This window comes from Parastagonospora nodorum (assembly GCF_000146915.1).
Source record: "Parastagonospora nodorum SN15 chromosome Unknown scaffold_29, whole genome shotgun sequence".
Taxonomy (NCBI): domain Eukaryota; kingdom Fungi; phylum Ascomycota; class Dothideomycetes; order Pleosporales; family Phaeosphaeriaceae; genus Parastagonospora; species Parastagonospora nodorum.
Window position 1 is genome coordinate 260104 of NW_001884577.1, and position 20745 is coordinate 280848.

The 20745-nt window shown below is 54.0% G+C and overlaps 8 protein-coding genes across 8 annotated transcripts; 2 read left to right on the top strand and 6 right to left on the bottom strand.

The window, feature by feature from the left end:
* Positions 1 to 736: 736 nt before the first annotated feature.
* On the bottom strand, positions 737 to 2426 carry SNOG_14013 (hypothetical protein; the record flags this gene model as incomplete). Its single annotated transcript, XM_001804160.1, has 3 exons — positions 737 to 1380; positions 1440 to 1990; positions 2086 to 2426. 3 exons carry the CDS (start codon positions 2424 to 2426, stop codon positions 737 to 739), a joined length of 1536 nt encoding a protein of 511 aa, XP_001804212.1.
* Positions 2427 to 3448: 1022 nt separating this feature from the next.
* On the bottom strand, positions 3449 to 4775 carry SNOG_14014 (hypothetical protein). The gene is made up of 6 exons (XM_001804161.1): positions 4700 to 4775; positions 4548 to 4622; positions 4158 to 4201; positions 4024 to 4107; positions 3840 to 3975; positions 3449 to 3788 (listed from the first exon to the last, which is right to left on the bottom strand). Exons 1-6 carry the CDS (start codon positions 4717 to 4719, stop codon positions 3752 to 3754), a joined length of 396 nt encoding a protein of 131 aa, XP_001804213.1. The 5' UTR covers positions 4720 to 4775; the 3' UTR covers positions 3449 to 3751.
* Positions 4776 to 5750: 975 nt separating this feature from the next.
* SNOG_14015 (hypothetical protein) lies at positions 5751 to 6163 on the top strand (the record flags this gene model as incomplete). Its single annotated transcript, XM_001804162.1, has 2 exons — positions 5751 to 6071; positions 6098 to 6163. 2 exons carry the CDS (start codon positions 5751 to 5753, stop codon positions 6161 to 6163), a joined length of 387 nt encoding a protein of 128 aa, XP_001804214.1.
* A 514-nt stretch (positions 6164 to 6677) lies between these two features.
* Positions 6678 to 9612, bottom strand: SNOG_14016 (hypothetical protein; the record flags this gene model as incomplete). Its single annotated transcript, XM_001804163.1, has 5 exons — positions 6678 to 6698; positions 6751 to 9060; positions 9107 to 9271; positions 9335 to 9409; positions 9439 to 9612. 5 exons carry the CDS (start codon positions 9610 to 9612, stop codon positions 6678 to 6680), a joined length of 2745 nt encoding a protein of 914 aa, XP_001804215.1.
* Positions 9613 to 9970: 358 nt separating this feature from the next.
* On the top strand, positions 9971 to 11325 carry SNOG_14017 (hypothetical protein; the record flags this gene model as incomplete). Its single annotated transcript, XM_001804164.1, has 2 exons — positions 9971 to 10033; positions 10099 to 11325. The coding sequence occupies 2 exons, from the start codon at positions 9971 to 9973 to the stop codon at positions 11323 to 11325; spliced, it is 1290 nt and encodes a 429-aa protein (XP_001804216.1).
* A 902-nt stretch (positions 11326 to 12227) lies between these two features.
* Positions 12228 to 14149, bottom strand: SNOG_14018 (hypothetical protein; the record flags this gene model as incomplete). The annotated part of the gene is made up of 4 exons (XM_001804165.1): positions 12228 to 12728; positions 12891 to 12980; positions 13034 to 13124; positions 13179 to 14149. The coding sequence occupies 4 exons, from the start codon at positions 14147 to 14149 to the stop codon at positions 12228 to 12230; spliced, it is 1653 nt and encodes a 550-aa protein (XP_001804217.1).
* A 1400-nt stretch (positions 14150 to 15549) lies between these two features.
* Positions 15550 to 16168, bottom strand: SNOG_14019 (hypothetical protein; the record flags this gene model as incomplete). The annotated part of the gene is made up of 3 exons (XM_001804166.1): positions 15550 to 15619; positions 15645 to 15898; positions 16010 to 16168. 3 exons carry the CDS (start codon positions 16166 to 16168, stop codon positions 15550 to 15552), a joined length of 483 nt encoding a protein of 160 aa, XP_001804218.1.
* Positions 16169 to 17670: 1502 nt separating this feature from the next.
* SNOG_14020 (hypothetical protein) lies at positions 17671 to 19811 on the bottom strand (the record flags this gene model as incomplete). Its single annotated transcript, XM_001804167.1, has 2 exons — positions 17671 to 17967; positions 18018 to 19811. The coding sequence occupies 2 exons, from the start codon at positions 19809 to 19811 to the stop codon at positions 17671 to 17673; spliced, it is 2091 nt and encodes a 696-aa protein (XP_001804219.1).
* Between the last annotated feature and the right edge of the window lie 934 nt (positions 19812 to 20745).

The following is a 20745-nucleotide window of genomic DNA, read 5'->3' on the forward strand; positions in this document are numbered from 1 at the left end:
GAGGAGGAGGAGGAGGAGGAAAATTAGATGGGTTGGGTCTGAAGGGGGTCTTGATAGAAAGTGTAAATATAAGTGGGCTAAGTGTAGAGGGGCTAAGGGCGCAGTGGAAGTTCTTCTTACGCAGGGAGAGAAGGGGGTTGGGCAGTAGGGAGCTGATGCGCAGGGATTTGAGGGAGAGGAAGATGTTGGGGGAGGATATTGTGCGCAGGAGGACATGTTGCAAAGGATGAGGGTGCGTGAGATGGCGGAAAAGAGGGTGGGAGTTGTTTGGCCTAGATTGAGAATGCAAGTTCAGATGTGCTTGCTCTGCTAGGACATTGTGTGCAATTCGAGTCGGTGATGAATAGGAAATTTACAAGTGGAGTTGCGGACACAGTTGAAGACTTGACTATTCAAAATGACCCAACTTTGCCCGGTCATGCGGAAAAGCATGGTATTGGAGGCGTGGAAAGCCTTGAACTCTGTTTCTCGAACGTGTGCTAAGAACTCCCTTTGTTTCCCCATGCATTTCAGTGTAAAGCTTCTTCGCCCAATACGTCCTGTCCCCCAAGCTCCACGTTTTAAGCGCCACCCTGTTTTAAAAAGAGAACTGAAATTCGTTGTCCATGGAGTTGTTCAGTGATATCCAGAAAAGTCGTGCCGTGAAGAATCGTGTATCCGCGCCGTAACCCCCCCCATTTTGAAAGCAAGTTCACCACCCCAGTTTTGTCGTATTGCGCCAGGGTAAAATCGTAACTCATTCCATCTCCAAATCATCAAGCTCCTTCTGCCGTCGTTCCAGCTCTTGGCGCATGGCTTCTGCTTCTCGCCTCAGTCTCTCCTTCCTAGCTGCCTTGTCTTCTTGCGACATGCCCAAGTTTGGCGATGGGCCGCCACTTGCCCTCGACAAAGCCCCCAGCGACGGGTCGATGTTCAACTCTTCAGTTCGCGGGTTCAAGATCGACGAGATGGCATTCGGTCGGTGCGGGACAGGGTGAGCAGATACCGCTGGCGTTTCTTCTTGATCTAGCGAAGTTGCACTCCGGCTACGTTTCCTTGGTGATGGTGCGTTCGGCTGGGCATTTGACGGTGTGGGAAGTTTGTTGGGGTAGGACGTGATCGAAGCATTGTTGCCGTAGTAATGTGTGAAGTCGATGGCCAGAGGTCCTTTTGGTTCAGGCGTATAGTCCTCACGGGACTCAATAGCTGTTGAAGAGTCCGGCGATGCTGAATGTTCAAATGCCGGCGTCTGTGATGCGCGCTGTGGTGGTGAGTAGTCGGCGATAGATGGCGTGGCCTGAGAGCCGGTGTCGTTGGCAGGCACTATTCGTTTCCGCCGTTTGATTTCCTGCTTCTTCATGGCTACTGGACGATGCTTGTTGTGCAGCTTGTAGTATAATCCTGGTACCAAATTAGTGACTGATTGGATAGATGGTGCAAGAACACGACTTTCAACGTACCACAAGCGTTACATATTATGTGGCCAGCATCGTCTCGCCGCCACAGAGGTGTAATCGTGGTACCACAGTTTTGGCAAGCTGGAATTGCGCTCGTGGAAGCATTTCCATTCGGAAGACCCGTCGTAGCGTTATTGCCATTTGCACCATCAGTAGAGCCGCATCCCGATGCAGCCTGTGCCTGAGCTAAGGCAAACTTGGCTGTTTTCGAGACGCGGTTGTTGAACGCAGGGCAGCCGCTGCAGCCTTGCTGTCCACCAGTACCATTACATCTGCCACCACCGGGACAGGTACCGGCTGACATCTGATCGGCAGCCACATAAGTCGCGACCCGTGGAGAAGCAGCTAAATTACCAGGAGAAGTGCGGCCATTGTTTTCTTGGCTTGGTGCGGGACTTTGCTGGACAGGCACAATTGGCTGCGTGTTGGTGTTGCGCTTCAGATTCACTGGTCGGTGCTGATTTCGCGCCTTGAAGTACAGACCACACGCATTACAGATAGTCTCGCCGGTTGGTGATCGGCGCCACAGAGGCGTCTGCGTTGTCTTGCAGTTGCTTTGATGCATTAGCGTCTTGTGAGCTTACGCAGTTGTTGGCGGAGTGTTCTGATAGCCAGTGACAGGATTCAGAAAAGCAATTAGTGGACTTACCTGCAAACTTGCCCGGAGATAGGCGCATTCGCTCCTATGACACTGCCGGGGGGCAATGGCGAGGATGCTGAAGTCGCTGGCGTCGCTGGTCCCTCCAAAATTGGCTTTGCGTCTTCGAGTGAGTGATAAATCTCGGACCGCGCTTCACTAGGGGACGGAAGTGGTTGCTGTGCGTGTGGTGGTGTAGCTGTTCTTGTTACATGGTGGTCGTGGGCCTGGTTTAGACGTCGGAGACTCTCGGCCATCTCGAGCTCGTCTTTGCTAGCCTCTCGTGACATGTGGTGCGGATATGTTGGTGTTGGAGCAAGTGACGTGCCTCCACTTCCAGAAGGGTGCGCCATGGTCCTGCAGCTGCGTTGTCGAGAGGTGAGAGCTGATCTGGCACGCGCTTTTGGAGCGTCGTTGCCCACTGCTGCCTAGGGAAAGTACAGTGCTCTAGAGGATTTGAATGAGATTCCAGCGAGGCTCGGGGGTTTCGGCTTGAGCTGGACTTGATCTGATAAACCGGTAGCGTGATTGTGAGGACACCCAGGTAATGGTGGCGCCCAACGTGACTCGTTGTAATATGCGGGTCCCCGGGTCTTGGTACGTGGTGTTGATTAGGTGTGGCACAGAAGAGACCTCGGGACGTGGATGAAGTTTATGGAAGCCTCTTCAGCAAGGGAACCCGCCATGCAGTCTCGGGGCGCCGACCGTCATAACGCGCCGTGATCTGAATGCTTGGTAGCCTCGCCGATGCAGTACGCGGTCGGTCGATTATGAGAGCGGTGAACGGGCGTCAGCCAATCGCACCCTCGGCATTCTTAAGCAAAGTCACTAGCGTGGTCCCTGAATCAGACTGCCATCGACCTTTCACCATCACCACCGTTCAAGTCGGCAACGGTACCCAGCTTTGGTGATGAAATTCGTGATTCGTGTCGTGCCTGTCTACAGCAGGTACGGGCTAGCTCAGCGACCGGCAACTATCTCGACGTGGCGGCGACGAAAAAGTAATTCTTTGCTGCTATCATCTTCGGGCCAGTCGAGCCTTGCGGTCGGGCAAGCGTGGTCGCGGAAGCTGAGCCGGCTCGCCTCTCGCAACCAATTGGTAATGGTGTCTACTGCCCGCGTTTCGAGCACTGCGATTGCTTGGCTACCCAACGGGGCCCAATGATCGACCGTGATGCTGACCACCATCTGATTGTCTCTGGGTTTCGTCCGCATGGCAGACTGACGCAATGCTCGTCAGCAACTCAATCAACTCGGCCGGCACGAAAAACCGAGCCAAATTCTCCGAATCGATCCACTAGGATTCTGCAAGAACCGGCAGTCTGTCTTCGGTCCATGCATTGCGGACACTAGAGAAGCGAGCGAGCACGTGAGACAGGTACCTGGAGCATTGATATTCTCTAGGTAAAGACGAAATCATACAAAGCTTTCGTACATGCTTTTCACAGCAATCGCTATGAATCGCTATCCAAGACATCCCAAATGCACTCAACGTGTGCACTCTTGAAACAAAGACCGTAGTGTAACTTCTGCACGGGCAGACCATAACATCAGCATGCGTCTCCACTGTCTACCTCCTGGCCTTTACCAACTGCCACTATCAAAGGCCGAAACGTATGATGGTATAATAGATATGAAGGGTTCAACAACCGCCATCCTCCATTGCTAGATTGGAAGCTTAGACTTGCTCCGCACCCCATCCAGCATCGGCATCGCTACCACAGGAGTCAGTATGGCAAGTCTGATGTGCAGGATGTCAAACGTACCGCATGTTCGCCGGAGGCTCAATTGAGGGTACAAACTCGAGAGCAGCGTATCCAATGCCGACAATGCCAACAAGGGTTCCTGGCACAATGCGGAACCACTTCTCGCCGACAATGACGGAACCGATGAAGATGTAAACTGATGTTATGAGCTCTTGTCGCAGCACTGGGATATGGTATGGCTTACAAACACCACGTCCAAGGAACGAAAACATAAAGGAAGCATAGCGAGCAACCTGCTGAGGAATCTGAAACTCGAGCAAAGCGGTGCCTAGCCTCAAGTTAGCATGCCATACTGCGACGTTTGGAGACAAGACCTACCAAGGCCGAATATTATCAAGTAAACACCGAGAATGATATGCGAGCTGGAACAAAGGTCAGCGTTTGCGCGTACGAACAGCTACCGTCTCTCGCCCCAAGGTACGCTCGACACTGAATCGCTCTGGCTCGCTATTCGCAACGCCCAATTTCTCGCTCACGATTTGCGCAATCTTGAGAGCTTCCTGCATCGACGTACGCGACGCATGGCTTCATATCGTATGCGGAAGCTCTAAAAAGTTGGAACACGTATGCGCGCCCGGTCCGAACCAGCTTATTGGCCCTGGCATATGCGACCAAGCTTCGATGCGATATGATGCGCGTACGGTGTCCTGAGAACGGATCTCGACTCGACGGGAAGGAATTGGCTTCGAGCGCCCGGTGCAAACTCACAAATCATTGAACGGCAATAACTTTGCAACACCGCCAAGGACCATGAACACAGCGACGGCGAAGTTCACCATGCGACTATGCAATTGTTAGCCCAAATCCCAATAGCTACTGCCTAGCTTCCACCGCGACGCAGCTCTCAGTTTTCCACTCACAAGATATCGGAGAAGTCCATGGCGGGCGAATTGGCGAGATGTGGGAACCGCAGCTTGACGACTACAAGAGAGGAAAAGATGTGGGATGGGAGAAATGGACAGTTGGAGATTTGGACGTGTGAGGGTTGTTGGTTGCGCAAGAGGTCTGGTAGCGGCTAGCAGCCAAGGGAGCTAGGGGCTTGAAACGTCACTGCTTGGCGACGCGTGGGGCGCAGTCCCGAGGTCGCGACCCTGGCATCTCAACGTCTCGATCAAATGGCGATGCTAATCTAACGACGACATGGAAAGTAGTTGGATGAGCATGGAGCAGATTGAGATAAACATACTATTGGATACTAGGCTTCGACACCTTTACAAGCTTTCTTTCGTCACTCGATCTTGCAAGCTCGAGCATATACCAACACAAGCCAAGAATCAACCTACAGCATCGCTTCGTATCTTCATCATTTTCATAAGCATTTATCCACACACTTCTATCCTCCACCACTACGCAAACTCATACCTCCCCTGCATCCCATTCACTTGCCACGTTTCCCACTTCTCCTACATCCACCACACTTGTATCAACTCGAATCGTAGCATCCTCAAGCTCGTACAAGGAAGAAGAACTGATGCAGTTGCCTTCATGGCTCTGTTTGAGAAAGAGAAAGCGCTCTATGTACGGAGGTGCTTGTCTGAGTGCGATGACCGGACGGCGACGTGAGTTGGTGTGCAGGACGCAACGCGTTGTGTTGGATGAATCTGGCATCTTGGAGGCGATGTGGGGAGGAGGGAGATTGGTTGGAGGCGGGTGCTTGATGTGATTTGATGTGAACTACAGAGTCAAGTTTAGGTAGGAAAATATCTCTACCCGTGAATGCCAATGCGAATGTTTTCCTATACCGATTCCGTACATGTGATCCCATCACTTGAAGACAGTACCGTAAAGCCATACCATAGTCACACACCCAAATTCCGTGTCTCAATGTCCACACAACACCAGTACCACCATACAAATCTTTCCCCTAAACACACCCACCCCCCCAGACCTAATCGATCACAAAAAACAAACATGCCATATACAATCCACATCCCCGCCCCCTACCAAATGCGCACCAACATCCTTCAAACCTTGCACACCACCACCGTCGCCAGGATCGACATCGGCATCGCGGCCCCCGTCTCCATCGCCATCTACAACGACACCAAGGCCTGGGGCTGGAACGTGTCTTACACCCCACTATCCACCTACGGCCCGGGAAAATGGGAAGCCTACCGCGCCGTCGCGCACCAAAACGGCTGGTTCAATGATCTGTGGCTCATATGGCAGCGCGAGCACTGGTTGCGGATTAAAGCCAAGGATAAGTCGATGCGGACTGTTGAGCCAGGGTTGGTAAGAGGGTTGGCGAGGTGGGTTAGACATGCGCATGGACGCGCGGAAGAAAAGCCATGGAGGAAGTTGAGATTGGTGCAGAGAACCATTGAGGGCGTGCAGAGAGTGAGGGCGGCGACGTATGGGAGGAGGTTGATGAGGAAGGCGAGCGAGGGGGATTTGAAGGGAGGTGGTGTTGAGGCAGAGGTTGAGAGTTTGACGGGGAGTTTGGTGGAGAGGTTGGATGCGTTTAGGTGGGGGAGGGAAGTGGAGGGTGGTGTGAAAATGATGGGGAACGAAGAAAAGACGGTCGAAGATGAGAAACAGGCGTCAGAAAGCCAGTCACCCTTCTCTGACAAGTACGCTCTTTCAACAAAGGAATGGTACGAATGACACCAGTAAAAAATTGTATCGATGCTTTCACATTTCATAATCGTTCCTTTCGCACATCTATATATACAACGGTATGCATCAAGTCATGTCGCATTTCTGCGACACGAGAGTTGCTAAGCAGTGACCGTAAGTTCTATTAGAATGCCAAAAGTGTCGCTAGCCACAGACGCTGTGTCTGAGATGTAGCATTACTGCTTCCTGTTGTTCCTTTTTTTCACGCTGGAGTATCATCGCTCAGTCTTCCCATTCAGGGTTCTGCGCATGTGTTAGCATTGTTTCCTTCAATAAGTCATATAGGATGACATACCTTCCGCAGTATGACCACGCCCTCCAATACATTTGTCAGACTCAGGTACTTCTCATCTTCCAACTCGGCCCTCTCGCCATGTGCCAGCAGCACTGGTGTACTCTGTGTCTGCCATCCAGTGATGGTCTTCGGTCGACCAGCCTGGCCGACAATGTCCACGGCCTGACCAACACGGACGTTGACGGTCAGCGGCTGAAGGTCCTCATCGAGGGTGATGAGGAAGCGTGGCGCCATGGCTGTCGCCAGGTAGTACAGGAGGTAATGTGAGTCACCAGCAATGAAGCTCTTAGCATCAATGAGAGAGACCAGAACGGTAAGCAGACCCGCGGCCGCAACACGGGACAGGACTTGTCGGTCGGTGTGGAAGGGGCTCACGGTGAGCGTACCCTTACCCATGTGCAGTAGACCCTGAGCAATGCGCACCATGAACAAAGCGTTGGGGTCGCGGTGGTAATAGCTGGCCAATTGGCGGAGGAGCTGGGCGAGACGAGCGTTGTTGGTTCCAGCACCGCAAAGACCCATGGCAAAGATGGCGTTGATGGCAACATCGTTGTCATTGTCGTGAGAGTATCTCGACAGAGTGTCGTAGACCTTCATCTGTGGGTTACTGGGGCTGATGAGACCAAGCGCAAGAGGCACAGCTTTCCGAATGTTGGCTTCGCCGTAGTGCATGAGGTGGCCCAAGGTGCGGAGAATCATGTCCTGACCGACATCCTCACCCATTGCGACGAGCGACAGACCGATGACGGCGTATGACTGAAGGAGCTCGTCGCCCTTCTTCTCCTCGCTCTCATCCTCGATGTGCTCGTTGCAGATGTGCAGCAGTTGCTGAATCTTCAACACAGCACCAGTACCTGCCCAAGCACAGACCTCAGTCAACACTGATGCAGACTTGGCGGCGGGGTGGTCGAGCGCCTTTAGTGTCTCGAGAATGACGTCGACCTCCTCTTGCTGGCCGAAGAAAAGAAGTGCGAGACCAAGCGCCATGAAGCGAGTCCACTTGTCCTTGAGCTGCTTTGATCGGTCCTCGTCCAGAAGAGTGTTCATCAGCGCAGCCGTGACCTCGCCATTTGCTGATCCAACGAAGATCATACCGAGAGACAAGGCGGCCATGGCCGAAAGTTGCATGTCAAGACTAGTATCGCTGACGATTGGTAGAAGAACTTCGAGAAGCTCCTCCTTGTTCGACCCAGCGTATGCCAATCCGAGACCCATAATAGAGGCAAGGCGAATTTGCCTATCCTTGGACGAAATGTTGTCCTCGTCGCCCAAAAGAGCCAGAGCCGGATCCGAGTCAAGACGGACACCAGTGTTGAAGATACCCGTTGCAAGCATGGCACCGGCCTTGACGGTGTTGTCGTCGACGCCAGTGTAGGGGTCAATCTTGTCAAGACCAGTCTCAACGTCCCAAAGCAAAAGCATACCCAAGGAAGCAGTCGTTGAAAGCATGCCCTCCTCCTTCGTCTTCCACACCCAGCTGCTCTTAGCCTCGGCGTTGAGCATGAGAGTGTCGTTGCCGTAACCAGTGTTGACGAACGCATTTACAAATGCCGATGCGAGATTGTGCCTAGCAGAGTCGGTATTTGTAAGCCCTGCTGTCCTGCTGCTTTCGAGATGTGTCTTGTAGATGTCATCGGGAGTCTTCGGGTCCAGAATGTTGAGCTCCTTGCCCAGCGCCTTGTAGTAATCCGGTAACCGCGTGTTGTTCATGCAGTCTTGGAGTTCCGGGTCATCGTCCTCGGACACATCAAGCCATATCCGCTGTCGCGCAATGAGGAACGCCATTTGTCTCCTGATCGCCTTGTCCTTGGTCGAGTTGAACACCTCCTCGATCAAGTCGCGGTCGTTCAGGCGTATCGCCAAAGCTACCGCCTGTGTGTATTGCTTGTATTTGCGGTAGACCTGGTAGACGGTTCGGAGGAACTTGTCGTTGTCGGGGTATGTGAGGAGCGGCACGTTGCTGACCATGTACAAGCATACTCGCGCATATGTGTTCTCGTCGATGTACTGCTCGATCTGGTCAATCATCTCCAGCTCAGACAGAATGTCAACAGCGTCAGCCTCAGCATTGTGCTTCAAGAAGAAGGGAACGAGGTTGGACGCGAGGTCGGTGATGTCGTCTGTTGACTTGTCTTCGTTCAGCCGGTTCTGGTACTCTCTGCCGATCTCGAGAGCAAGATGGCGCATGTACTCGTGACCCCACGAGCCGAGATCCGTTGAAGGAGCTTGTAGGCGGTACTTCAAGCAGTCGAGGCGCTCTTCGTCGGAGTACGTCATGCCGAGGACGGAGAGCATGTCGGCGAACGATTGCTGCTATTATCAGTCTCCATTGGATTATACCGGTCACGCCACGCACCTTGTTCTCGCCTTCGGGCCATGACGCATACTGCTTCTCGAGGCTCTCGTAGTGTGGTCGGAGGAACTTGAGCGGCTTGGGTACTGCCGTCATAGAACTCGTCGATGTCTTGATGAAGTCCTTGATCTGGTCGAGCGCAGGCTTGTACAGGCTTTTGTCGGATTCCTAGTGAACGCAATGTCAGCTCGAGCTCAAAGATACAAGATGTCTTCCATGTCAGTGGCTTACCAATATCCGCTCGACTAGCATGTCCAGCTCGCTCTTGAGTTGTTGGTCTTCCTCGCTGAGCTCCTCTGCAGCTTGCTGTCAGTATTTGGACCTCATGGTGTCACGTTGCAGCTGTCCCGCAGGCGAATCATACCTGTGGCTGTCGCAACACCCTTCTTGTCGTCCTCAACCTTGCCATCCTTGCCGGTCTTCGCGTCCTTCTCTGCATCGCCATTTACTGGCGCCTTGCCCTTGCCCTTCTCAGCGGCGGTGGGCTTCTTCTCGTCGTCCTTCGCCATGTTGGTTACAAGTGATAGCTAGGGCAAGCGGCGAAGTGGGTATGTATGACGGCGGGGAATAGCGGTATCGATTACAGAGGGTGGCGTGAACTCCTTGGTCGAATTAGAGAATGAGAGCAGACCACCGAAATGTATGCGGGAGTGGTGGATGATGTGTGGGGGCGTGTCGTGGGATTGTTGTCGATGAGGCAGCTCTGCAACTGCACCTCACGTCCGGTCGGCGCCAAGCTTCCACCCGCCGATCACCAGCGGCGGCGAGCTCAGACTTTCTCGAGCCCGCCAAAATAATTCATTCACCCACCCGGACCCCTGCGAAAACAGCCAACACGACGCTCGAAGGCTTCGAAATACCGCCAATATGAAGCTGAACGTCAAGAATATCCGCTATCTGAGCCCAGATGACTGGCGCGTCCTCACTGCGGTATGCGCCCGCACTCATCTTTCCATCGCATAGCGGGGAACTAACGCTGATGGAGACCATGACAGACAGAAATGGGCAGTCGGAACCATGAAGTCGTGCCCACACCGCTGATATCGCAAATCGCCTCACTAAGATCTGGAAACGGCGTACACAACTGCATATCCAACCTCGCGAAAATCGGCCTCATCGCCAAAGTCAAGAATGCAAAGTACGACGGCTACAGACTGACATATGGCGGACTCGACTACCTCGCTCTCCACACACACACCAAGGGCTCCGTCGTCTACTCCGTCGGCAATCAAATCGGCGTCGGCAAGGAATCCGACATCTTCGTCTGCGCCTCCGAATCCGGCAGGCAACTCGTCCTCAAGATCCACCGCCTGGGCCGCATCTCCTTCCGCACCGTCAAGGCCAACCGCGACTACCTGCGCAACCGCCAGTCCGGCTCATGGATGTACATGTCGCGCCTCGCCGCGCTCAAGGAGTACGAGTTCATGAAGGCCCTGCACAGAGAAGGCTTCCCCGTACCCGAGCCCGTCGGCCAGAACAGACACACGGTTATCATGGGCCTCGTCGACGCCTTCCCTATGCGCCAGATCTCCAAGGTCGGTGACGCATCTACGCTCTACGCCGAACTGCTCGCGCAAATCGTGCGTTTCGCGCAGTACGGCCTGATACACGGCGACTTCAACGAATTCAACATCCTGGTTGAAGAGCGTGACCAGCCCGACGGTACCGTCTCGCTCATCCCCACAATCATCGATTTTCCGCAGATGGTCTCGATCGACCATGCGAATGCCGAGTACTACTTCGACCGCGACGTGGCGTGTATCAAGCGCTTTTTCGATCGCCGCTTCGGCTTCACGAGCGACGAGCCTGGGCCGTTCTTCAAAGACGCTATAAAGACAATCACAAAGCGGCTGGATGTCGAGGTCCAGGCCTCGGGCTTCAGCAAGAAAATGGCAAAGGAGCTGGAGGTGTACATGAAGGAGCACGGTATCGACGGCGATGCAGGCGAGGCCGGGGTGGAGAGGGAAGACGGAGACGACGTCGAAGCTGAGGAGGTAGAGGCAGAGGCAGAGGCAGAGGTCGAGGCAGAAGACCTTGCTCCCGAAGATGGACCCGTTCAGCCGCCAGCAGACGAGCAGACGCCCTCGGTCCTCGCGCACCAAATGACTATTCTAGACATTCGCGACACTGACCCTCTGCCCGATCTCAGCGAAGTCAAGCCTCCGCCTCAGCCTACCATCTCCACAAAAGCCGCGAAGAAAAAGGCCGGGTGGGCCATCTAGAATGTCATTGCTTTGATGTAGCTGTCTTCTTTTCTCCCATGATACCCACGCTTCCGCGCTGCTGGAATGTAGCCAAACAAAAGTTAGACCATTGTAGATGAGATACAAGTATAAATGTCGCGATGCTACCTTGCTATGAATCAATCTCGTATGTCAGCCTTTGTCTTGAGCTTATCCCTCGGTGAATTTCCCCATAGCCACGTCGTCAGCATGCGTCGACGGCGTTAGTTCATGGCACAGCAGAAGTACAAGGGTAATTGGAGCATTGCCATGACTCGACAGGCACGTTAGCAAGCAAGCCAGCAAGGTACAGGAAGCACAAAGCATGAGTCGAAAGAAGATGTATTATACGAAGAACTATCGAACCTGTGAGAAATCCGCCCATAGACCTTTTGACCGTAGCCACCATTTTTGAAACTGTTCACCATCGATGAAAGAAATGCTGTATAGTCCGTTAAGATTGTCTGCACCGCTCTTACGTCCAGATATTAACAAATGTACTTAAGATGATGTAAGAAAGCCGACCAAGGACGATGGTGGCGACGAACGAAGAACATGAGACGAAGAAGGATATGTTCAAATGGCCGCCGACCAAGAACAGTGTTTTGACGGGCAAGAACTTCAAGGGGAGTCGTGAGCAAGTATCGGAGTAATGACACAGGAGACGGAAGCCTAGGTCAAATACTGTCGTGGAATGGTGAGATAGAGGAGTGGCCATGCTGCAGAGAGCAGTGTGCTGTACGTGATAGCATGCTAGGCGGTATATTATCGGGTGATGTCAAGACAGTTTCTCGAGAGGATGTGGTTGGTGGATGCTGGAGAAGCGATCTTGAAGAATAAGCGTACACGAAGACGAAGCGGCGAGTTGAGCGAGAGGACTCGAAAGCTCAAGAAGGGCGAACCTAATCCTCGCGACCGGTGGTGGAAAGGGCCTCGACCTTAACGGGTGTCGCGGGGTTCGTCTGAACACCGCCACCGTTCTCGGAAACACCGTCGTCACTCTTCAAAGCTCCAGCTTGGCTCATCTGGTACATGGTTGGGCGGGCGGTACCAAGCGTGGAAGGGACGGTGGGGGCCCAAGGAGGTCGGTAGCCACGCTGCATGAACATCTCGAACTCGTTGGTACCGTTCTGGGAGACCGGCGAGATGGACTGGTAGCGGTCAGGCGTGCCCAGTGCCCTAGCCTGGGCAACACCGACTTCGTACTCGGCGGCACGAAAGACACGACCGGCGGCAGTCTGCTGCTTGAGCATCTTCTGCTCATGTGTGTCGGAGAAGCGGATCTGGATGAGGTGCTCTTCGCCACCGGGTTTCGAAACAGCCTTGTTGTTGTAGTCACGGATCACGTCGTCGCAGATGTCCCGAGTCTCGAAACTGGGCAGGTTAGCATGAAGGTACAGGGACTGTGGATAGGTGATGCTCACCGAGCGAAGCCGACGCCACGACCAGTGCCTGAAGAATCGCGGAGGATCCTGCTTGAGCAGACCTTGTGAGGAGCGAAGATGCTAGCGAGTTCCTGTGTGAAGTCAGGAAGTATGGTCAACAACGTAATGAGAAGTACTGACATGCTCGTTGAAGTTCTTGGGGATATTTGAGACGTAGAGGTTGGTGTTGCACTCATCGGAGAACTTCTTGAGCTTGGAGTAGAATGATTCCTGATGATGGTCAGCACGGTGAAGTTGATGCGACGGAAGGTGCGACGGCTTACCCGAGCGAAGCTGACCTCGTAGCCAAGGTAGTGGAAGCCGCGGATACAGTCCTCGGCGTCTTCGAAGTTGTGGTACTTGATGAACCCAAAGCTGTCAGTGTGTTAGCATGATGTTGAGGGCAGATACTCAAGTAGATGGGCTCACCCCTTGCACAGCTGGGACTTGTTGTCGATAATGGACTTGGAGCTTTGAATGTCACCGAAGCGCTTACCCCAGGCCTGGAGCATCTCGTCGGTTGTTTCTGGCAGCAGGCCTCGGATGTACACGTTGGTCTCGCCAGTCTTGTTCTCAAGGCTCCGATCGAGCGGCTTGTGAGGCGAGCTCGGGGCAGGGATGGCTCGCGGGATGCCAGGCTCCTGATGAACCAGGGCAAGAAGCTTGGGAGGAAGCTGGGGCATGCTCTGCTGCTGCTTCGCCATAGGGGCCATCAGCTGGTAGGGATGGGCCAACGATGACGGCGAGGGGGTTGCGCTGCTCGTGTATACTGCGCTCGGCGAGCGGTCCATGATAGTTGCACCAGCGCCATAGCGGTACATGCCACCGGTGCTGCCGTATGGGGTGCCGGGGATGTCGTTTTCGTTGGAAGAGATCGAGTCGCGACGAGGAGTCATGAGCGACGGCATGTCGCCAGTAGGCATGCGCCCTGCCCAGCCTGGTGGCATAAGGTTGTTGTCGACGGCCTGGCCATACTGGTAGGAGGTGTGAGGGACGTAGGCAGTGGTATGATTGTACATGTTAGGTGAGGGAGTCATGCCGGTCTGCTGCTGGCCACCAGGCATCATCTGGTAGATGTTGCCGAGGACGTGCTGGTTAGGGACCCAGAGGCTCTGACCCTGGAGCTGGTGGACGTTGTTATACTCGGAGGAGTTGCCCGACATGCCCGAGACAGCGGACTTGGAGGTCGAGGTTGATCCGTATGAGGCGTGCATGTTGAGAGCTGCCAAATTGTTCGTCAGACTCTGCATGTTCGGCTCACCGTTGGGAGACATGGGCAGACCTCGAGGAAGGTACTGGTTTGCTCCATGACCCTGGCCGCCGCTGTAGTTGTTGTGCATGTTATGTCCCTTGTATCCGGCGTTGGGCTGCGCGTAGTTCTGGCGGGGGTTGGACGTCATCGTGAGGTCTGGGTTGCCACTGACTTGATGAAGAGTGGGAGCGAGGTGGATGATTAGAGACGAGAAGACCTGGCGCTGGCACAGGTGCTGGTCGAGGGGAGGAAGTAGGGGCTGTAACTCCGTAGACGCTCAAGGCTGGTGGAGGGTGCGGGCTGATTGAGATGCAGAGAAGAACGTTGCTCTGCGGCGAAAAATCAGCTTTTATCCTCAGGAGGCCAAGGTGCAATTGCGGTGGCTAGAGTGGTGATCGGTGATGGTGAGGAAGCTGGGTTTGCACAAGACGTGCGGGAGGAGGTGGGGTATGAGCCATGAAGTGAAAGGGACGACGGGCACAGAGCGGAAGGTGAAGACACGCTTACCGAGCCGTAAATGTCAAACTTTGCAAGTGTGCAGGACAGGTAGTGACTCCAAAGCTGCAGCAACGTCAGTCTCAGAGCAGGCAGGGTGGCAATGATACAGGCCACTGACCTGCGAAAAGCTACAAAGAATGTGGCCACTGATGCGTATTGGTGAGAAAGAAGTGGTGTGAAGAAAGAGTGAGGTGAAGAGAAGAAGAGACGGAAGAGGGACGCAGGCGAGGCAGAGAAATAGTGCTCGGGGGCGGCGTTCCGGTGTCGCTCATGGGGAAGGAGCACTCGTGAGAATGTTTTGGTGGAGTTGAGAAGTGCGGCAGGTGTACACGAACGGCAGCCTCGCCCACCATTCAGGAAGCCACGAAGCGGAAATAAGGTACCGGAGGAGAGAGCTCACCTTTTGTAAGAATTCAAGCGGCAGGTGTAGTAGTGGATGAGAACGATATCAATTAGCAATCGCGGAGTTGGTGCTATCCAAGTCGCGCCCCGTCCTTTCGTCCTGTCGCGTATATGGCCGGCCGTCGTTTTATGTAATGTTACTGGAGAACTGTTCTGATAGAGATGTCGATATGGTGTTTGCGGAAGAAGCTGCAGGAACTGTACTGCTTGCTCGCTGCAGTGGGCGAGGCACTCCTTTAATATCTTCGAGTGCATGTCAGTCTGTACGAGCCAGGGATGCGCGTCTTGAAAGCTGCACATGGATTTGGACGTGCGAGCTTGCATCAGTCGTGCACCTCTGCCCGCATCCGCCTGCCGGCCAAGCCTGTTTAAGACGGGCGTGTAGCACTCTCGAGACGACGAGGCGCTTCTGTCGGCCGCGAGGCTTCTACTTCTGGCGGCTTGCTCCCCTCAAAAGAAGCGGATGCGGCGACGTTACCCTTGCAGTAGGGCTGAACCAGCAATTGCGTCAGTCAAATTTGAGTGATCTCCGAGTCTTCTTTGTGGATGCGCGAGCAGGGTTTGGCGTTCGTCTTCGCGTCCTTCGGCGTGGGCAGCCGTGTGGTGAAGACTCGACCTGTCGTTTTCTCGACTTTGACCGCACCTCAGCTACCGGGTGCCCGCAATGACCACATCCGAGCCTGACGGGGTGCATAACTGTGTTTGAAGTCGGACGTACCTGTAATATGGTAGTCAGGACGTACAGACACTTATAGTGAGCCTTGACCCAGTCATTCACCACTGGGAACAGCCTAGCACATAGGTACGTTGGCGCGCCTTGTGTCTCCCGCAACAAGCCGGCGCAGTGCAGCGAGTGGCACGTCGCCTTCAATGGGCGAGGCTTCGAGTCGAATGTGCGATTCCGGTAGCCCCACACCTCAACGTCGAAGACGCCTCTCAAGCGACAATGAGAAGGGTCCACAAGCCGCAGCCGCGCTACAAGCCGAACTTGCTGTTCCTAGTTGGCTGAGAGAACTTCTCTGTCACGACTGCAACGGTAATGCAGAAGCAAGGGATTGCGTCAGTGCCTTGTCAGGCTATCCCAGCGACTCAACCCATGAAGTGTTACTTCCACGAACGACATCGCTGTTGGACGCTTCTTGTGCGAGTTGCGACCTGATCTTGTAGAGATGGGTTGGGCATTGGGTTGCGAAGCAGTTGCCTGTGTCAGACTCGCGGTGAGCACATGTAAGAACAAGAGACAGGCGACTAACCAAGACTGCTCCATTAGTACTCGGCAAACGGCCATATGAGGCCTCGCCTGCTTTGGAGTACTACAGATCTCGCTGAAAAGAGAGCAGACCGCTTCCCTCGCGTGCTCTGTGGGCGCAAGCGCAGTGATTACCGTGTCGCATATAATGCTACGCAGCTATCCGCAAATCTGCTCGCCTGCTGAAACGGGACTGTAGGTTTGATAGAGGTAGCATGCCGTACCAACCTGGCGGTGCGAAAGGCACTCACTTGTATCCAGAGCCAGTGATTGTGTTGGGATCAATGGGTCCAAGTAAAGGTGGCGTAAGATCAGAAAGCCATTTGGCTGTTGTCACATGGCTCCCTGGCAATGTCAGGCATGCTGTGCACTGTTAGGCGCCGGGAAATTTCCCCACCGTTTCCTGATACATCAGCCTGCCCTTTGTATTCACATAGTGTGGCAATACCTCGCTGTGACCCTAGTGCTGTTACCTCACCTCACCTCAAACCAGGACGTCGGAAGACATCGCTACCACACATTATCTGGACTCAGGAGAGCTGTGGCCGTTCGGCTTCGAGTCGCTTGCAACCCGCATTCCCGATGTCGTACAGGACAGATGCGCTTTCGCTAGATTCGTGTCAGCCTCGCCAGGGTCTCATGCCCTAGCAGCAACTTTTGGGTATTGCCCGGGTGACTGGTGGATCAATGTGGACAGACTCTGTCGGAAGATGACAGAGGCTGTAGTGGCGCCATCTGAGAGGGATTTTGCAGCCGTAAGAATACAACTTAGTCTATCCTGCAGGGCCTGGGTGAGTTATGAAGTGTGCTCCATGTTGGTAAAAGCAGTGTGGATAGACATCAGTTCGCCTTGCAAGTCAACAAGTTCGGCTGAATCTGCTGTGACGTCGCCGGAGACTGTATTTGACAAACACGCGGTGTAGTTAGAATGGTTTAGAGCCATGTGTGTCTATATGATGCCGGCATCTTGATTGAAAACTGCTGCAGCTCTCCCGAGGTCGTGCCATTCTGTCGGTAACGCTGATCGTCCCCGGAGGGAGCTCGAAATAATCTCAAGGTGGGTTCTGCATGCTTGAACCGAGTCTAAATAAATGCGAATGTAGCAGATTGACATGAATGCGATGCACGTTGTTTGTCGATATCGGAGAGTCTCTAGGTAGATGACATTGCGCGGTGAAGCATAGGTGCGGATGTCGGAGGTTTATCACCCACTAGTGGAGAATGCGTCTATCACCGCAGGCTTCACAGCATTAGTCCAGGCAACAATGCGTGCGTCTCGACATGCAGATTTTTGCGAATGCATGTTTGATCGAATCCAAGTCTGTGTCGCACTCATTTGATATTACGAGTTGAATCTATGCGGGATCTACATGTTGCAACTAGAGAAGGAAAGATTTACCAGGCGGTATAACAGAGTCGCTGCAAACCAAAGCGATCACGCTCTTTCGATGCCACGAAGCAAACGCCGCGCTTCGCCCAATTCTATCCCTGAAATGCCGAACAAATTGCTGGTGGTGGAACTATGACCACACGTCTTCTTGGTACTGGTTGGACGCTCTCATTGCCTTGACAATCTCCTCGCCCTTGGTTTCTGAGACGTCGCGGTACTTGGCAATAATCTTACCGAGCAGAGTGTTGACCTCGCGAGCCATATGCGCTGCGTCACCGCACACGTAAAAGTAAGCTTTTTGCTCGAGCAGCTTGTTGACCTCCTCGCCATACTCCTCGATTTTGTTCTGGACGTAAACCTTCTTGGGTCCGTCTCGCGAGAAAGCGGTATGCATCTCGAATTTATCGCCGAGATCCTCCTTATATTGCTAGAAAGATGTTAGTAAATTGCGTCAGGAATGCATCGTGTGTGACTTACCTTCCACTCGTTCGCGTACATGAAGTCCTCGCTCTGTTTCCTGCAACCGAAGAACAGAATAGTCTTTCCGACGTTCTGTCCAGCTTTCGCTTGGGCGGCACGCTCCTGGACAAAGCCGCGGAAAGGTGCCACACCAGTACCAGGGCCAACCATAATAATTGGCTTAGATGGATCCGATGGGAGCTTGAAGTTCGAGTGCCGTACATGTACAGGAACGTGAATACCGTCGTACTTGTTGCGAGGGCCAGTGATTGCGTAGTTCAAGCCGTGAGGATCCGGGTTCGGGTCACCGTGCTGCTTCTGCTTCAGAGCCAGGAGGTAATTGGTGGTCACACCCTTGAGAACATGCGGCGCGCCAGGCTTCTCCAGCGATTCAACGATGGCAGTAATTGAGACCTTGTTCTTCTGGACGAACGATGAAGAGGAGATAGAGTAGTAACGCGGCTGGATCTTGACAAGACCTTCGAACAGGAACGAAAAGGGAATCTTAGACCAGGTCTGACCTTTGCCAGCGATTTCAAGCAGCTGTGCCAAGTTGAGGTTGCGGTCCGCCACATGCTCCTTAAAGTAGTCTTTGTCACTACCAAGCTTAACCATCTCAGCCTTGATCTCTTCAGTTGGGGCAAATTGAGCAATTGTGGAAACCAATTGACGGGAGACGGCGGCGCCAATCTCGACGTGGTAGCGGATAGCAGCGTCGTAGGTAGTAGGCGATGGGAACGGGACCTTGGCAGTGGGATCGAGACCCTTGACAGTGATAACGGTGTGGCGCTTGTCTTCCTTTCCGAGGACCTTGAAGACGCGGTCAACTTCCTTGCCAGCGTTGTTGGGCCAGATAGCGATGTGGTCACCAGTGGTGTACGATAGGTTGGAGCCAGTGATGTCGATCTCCATGTGAAGGCAGTTCCTTTCGGCTGTGGTGAACAATTCGTAGGACTCGACAATGGGGGCAATGTAAGGGTTGTTGGCGTTGAAGGGGCCCTTTTGGTTGCCCTCCAGGTGGTTCTTGTTTGGCTCGCCAAGATAGACGGTATCGTCCTCGGCGCTGAGCTCCGGCTTCTCGGTGACCTCGAAGACAGGCTCGTATTGGGCCTCACGCTCCTCGAGGCCCATCTTCTCTGCGACGGCAGTCCACATGGGCTCCTTCCATGCGAGGAAGTCCTCTTCCATGGTACCAGCACCATCGTCACCCTCACCAGCGTCACCGAGTCTGTGTGCGCCAAGCCTTGTCAAGTATTTGTCCACATTGCGAACCATGGAGTTGTAGTGCTCGTACGTGTTGTTACCGAGACCGAAGGCGACGTAGTTGAGCTTGCTGAGGGGCTTGTCGTCGGCGCTGCCACCTTCGCTGAAGCTGATGTCCTCCGACCCAATAAATTCGTAGAACTCGACGGCGTTGTCGGTGGGCTCACCCTCGCCATAGGTTGCGAGAACAAAGATGGCGAGTTTGTCTTCGGGCAGCTGGTCCAGATTGTCAAAGTCGTACTCCTCCAAATCTGCGACCATGGTCTTGAGGCCGAAGCGAGAGTGGCCCTCCTTGGACAGACGGGATGCATAGTCCTCGGCAGTACCGGTCTGGCTGCCATAGAAGACAACGCAGTTCTTGTCCGTCTCCTCCATCTTCTCGATTATGTTCCGGGACTTGCCCGCCTTGGCCGCGCCGTTGGCGTTCGCCAGCGAGCTGCCGTACGGGTCGCCATAGACTGCCCAGTATGTCCCTTTGGTGAAGTAGGCAACGGTTCCGAGCAGGAGAGCGGCCAGGACAACAATGTCCAGGGTGTCGAGCTGCGCCATTGTGAGAGCGGTCCAAGGGTAGATTCGAAATTCACAGAGGGGTCGTGCGATCTGAACACTGTAGGCGGTTCCTCCAGAAGCGGGCAAGCGGTGTAATATTTGTATGCGGGTGGTGGAGAGCGGACGATCGGTCGAATCAGGTGGCCGTGCGTGCACCTCTCCTGTATGTTGAGTGCTTATCGTCTGATGTGTGCGGCTGGCGGGCGGTCTGTAAGTTGAGACTGGTCGGAATCGATGCAGAATTCTCTTCTACGTTTGTCTACTCATAATGTGTCACAATGCACTGCCGCGACGTGGCTAAAAGTGTTGCCGTCACTATCTGCCTTTGCCGCTGGGTTTGACCGCTGAGTCGCCGGCTCGGGAGAGATTCGGAACACTTTCCGCCCTGCTCGAGCACGTGAAGTTTGCAGGCGACCCCACACCGAAATTGACTTGAGCGTTTGGGTGGAGACGACAAAAGTCGTGCGAACACGGAAGACGGGTATGGGATGCACCGATGGAGGCAGTCTTGCAACTTTCGGAACCCGCGGGAGCCTTCTATATATATGTGCTCGTAAGCACCGCCAACATGGCAACATGCGCTCGACGCAGCCTTTGAGCCCGTCAGCAGCATCGGAGATGCTGTCTCGACGGTTGACTACTGGTCGCGTCACCCGTCTGCCATCCTCTAGACACAGCCTTGCTTTGCGTGTCGGACAGCTTGTGATGCCGAGAGGCTGGCGCCGAGGTGAGGTTTGTCCGGGATCTCTGTCTTTACCCATAGCCAAGTGCTTCAGCCCCACGTAGTGTCAACGACCATGCCCAATGCTGTCAGTGTATGGACCCTGATCTGACGACGTCTTGACGAGAGATTGTGTATCTGTGTTACATGTCTGCCATTGTGCTGTGAGCCACACGTGTCTGTTGACGGCCTGTCGTGGCATGCGAGCATTCT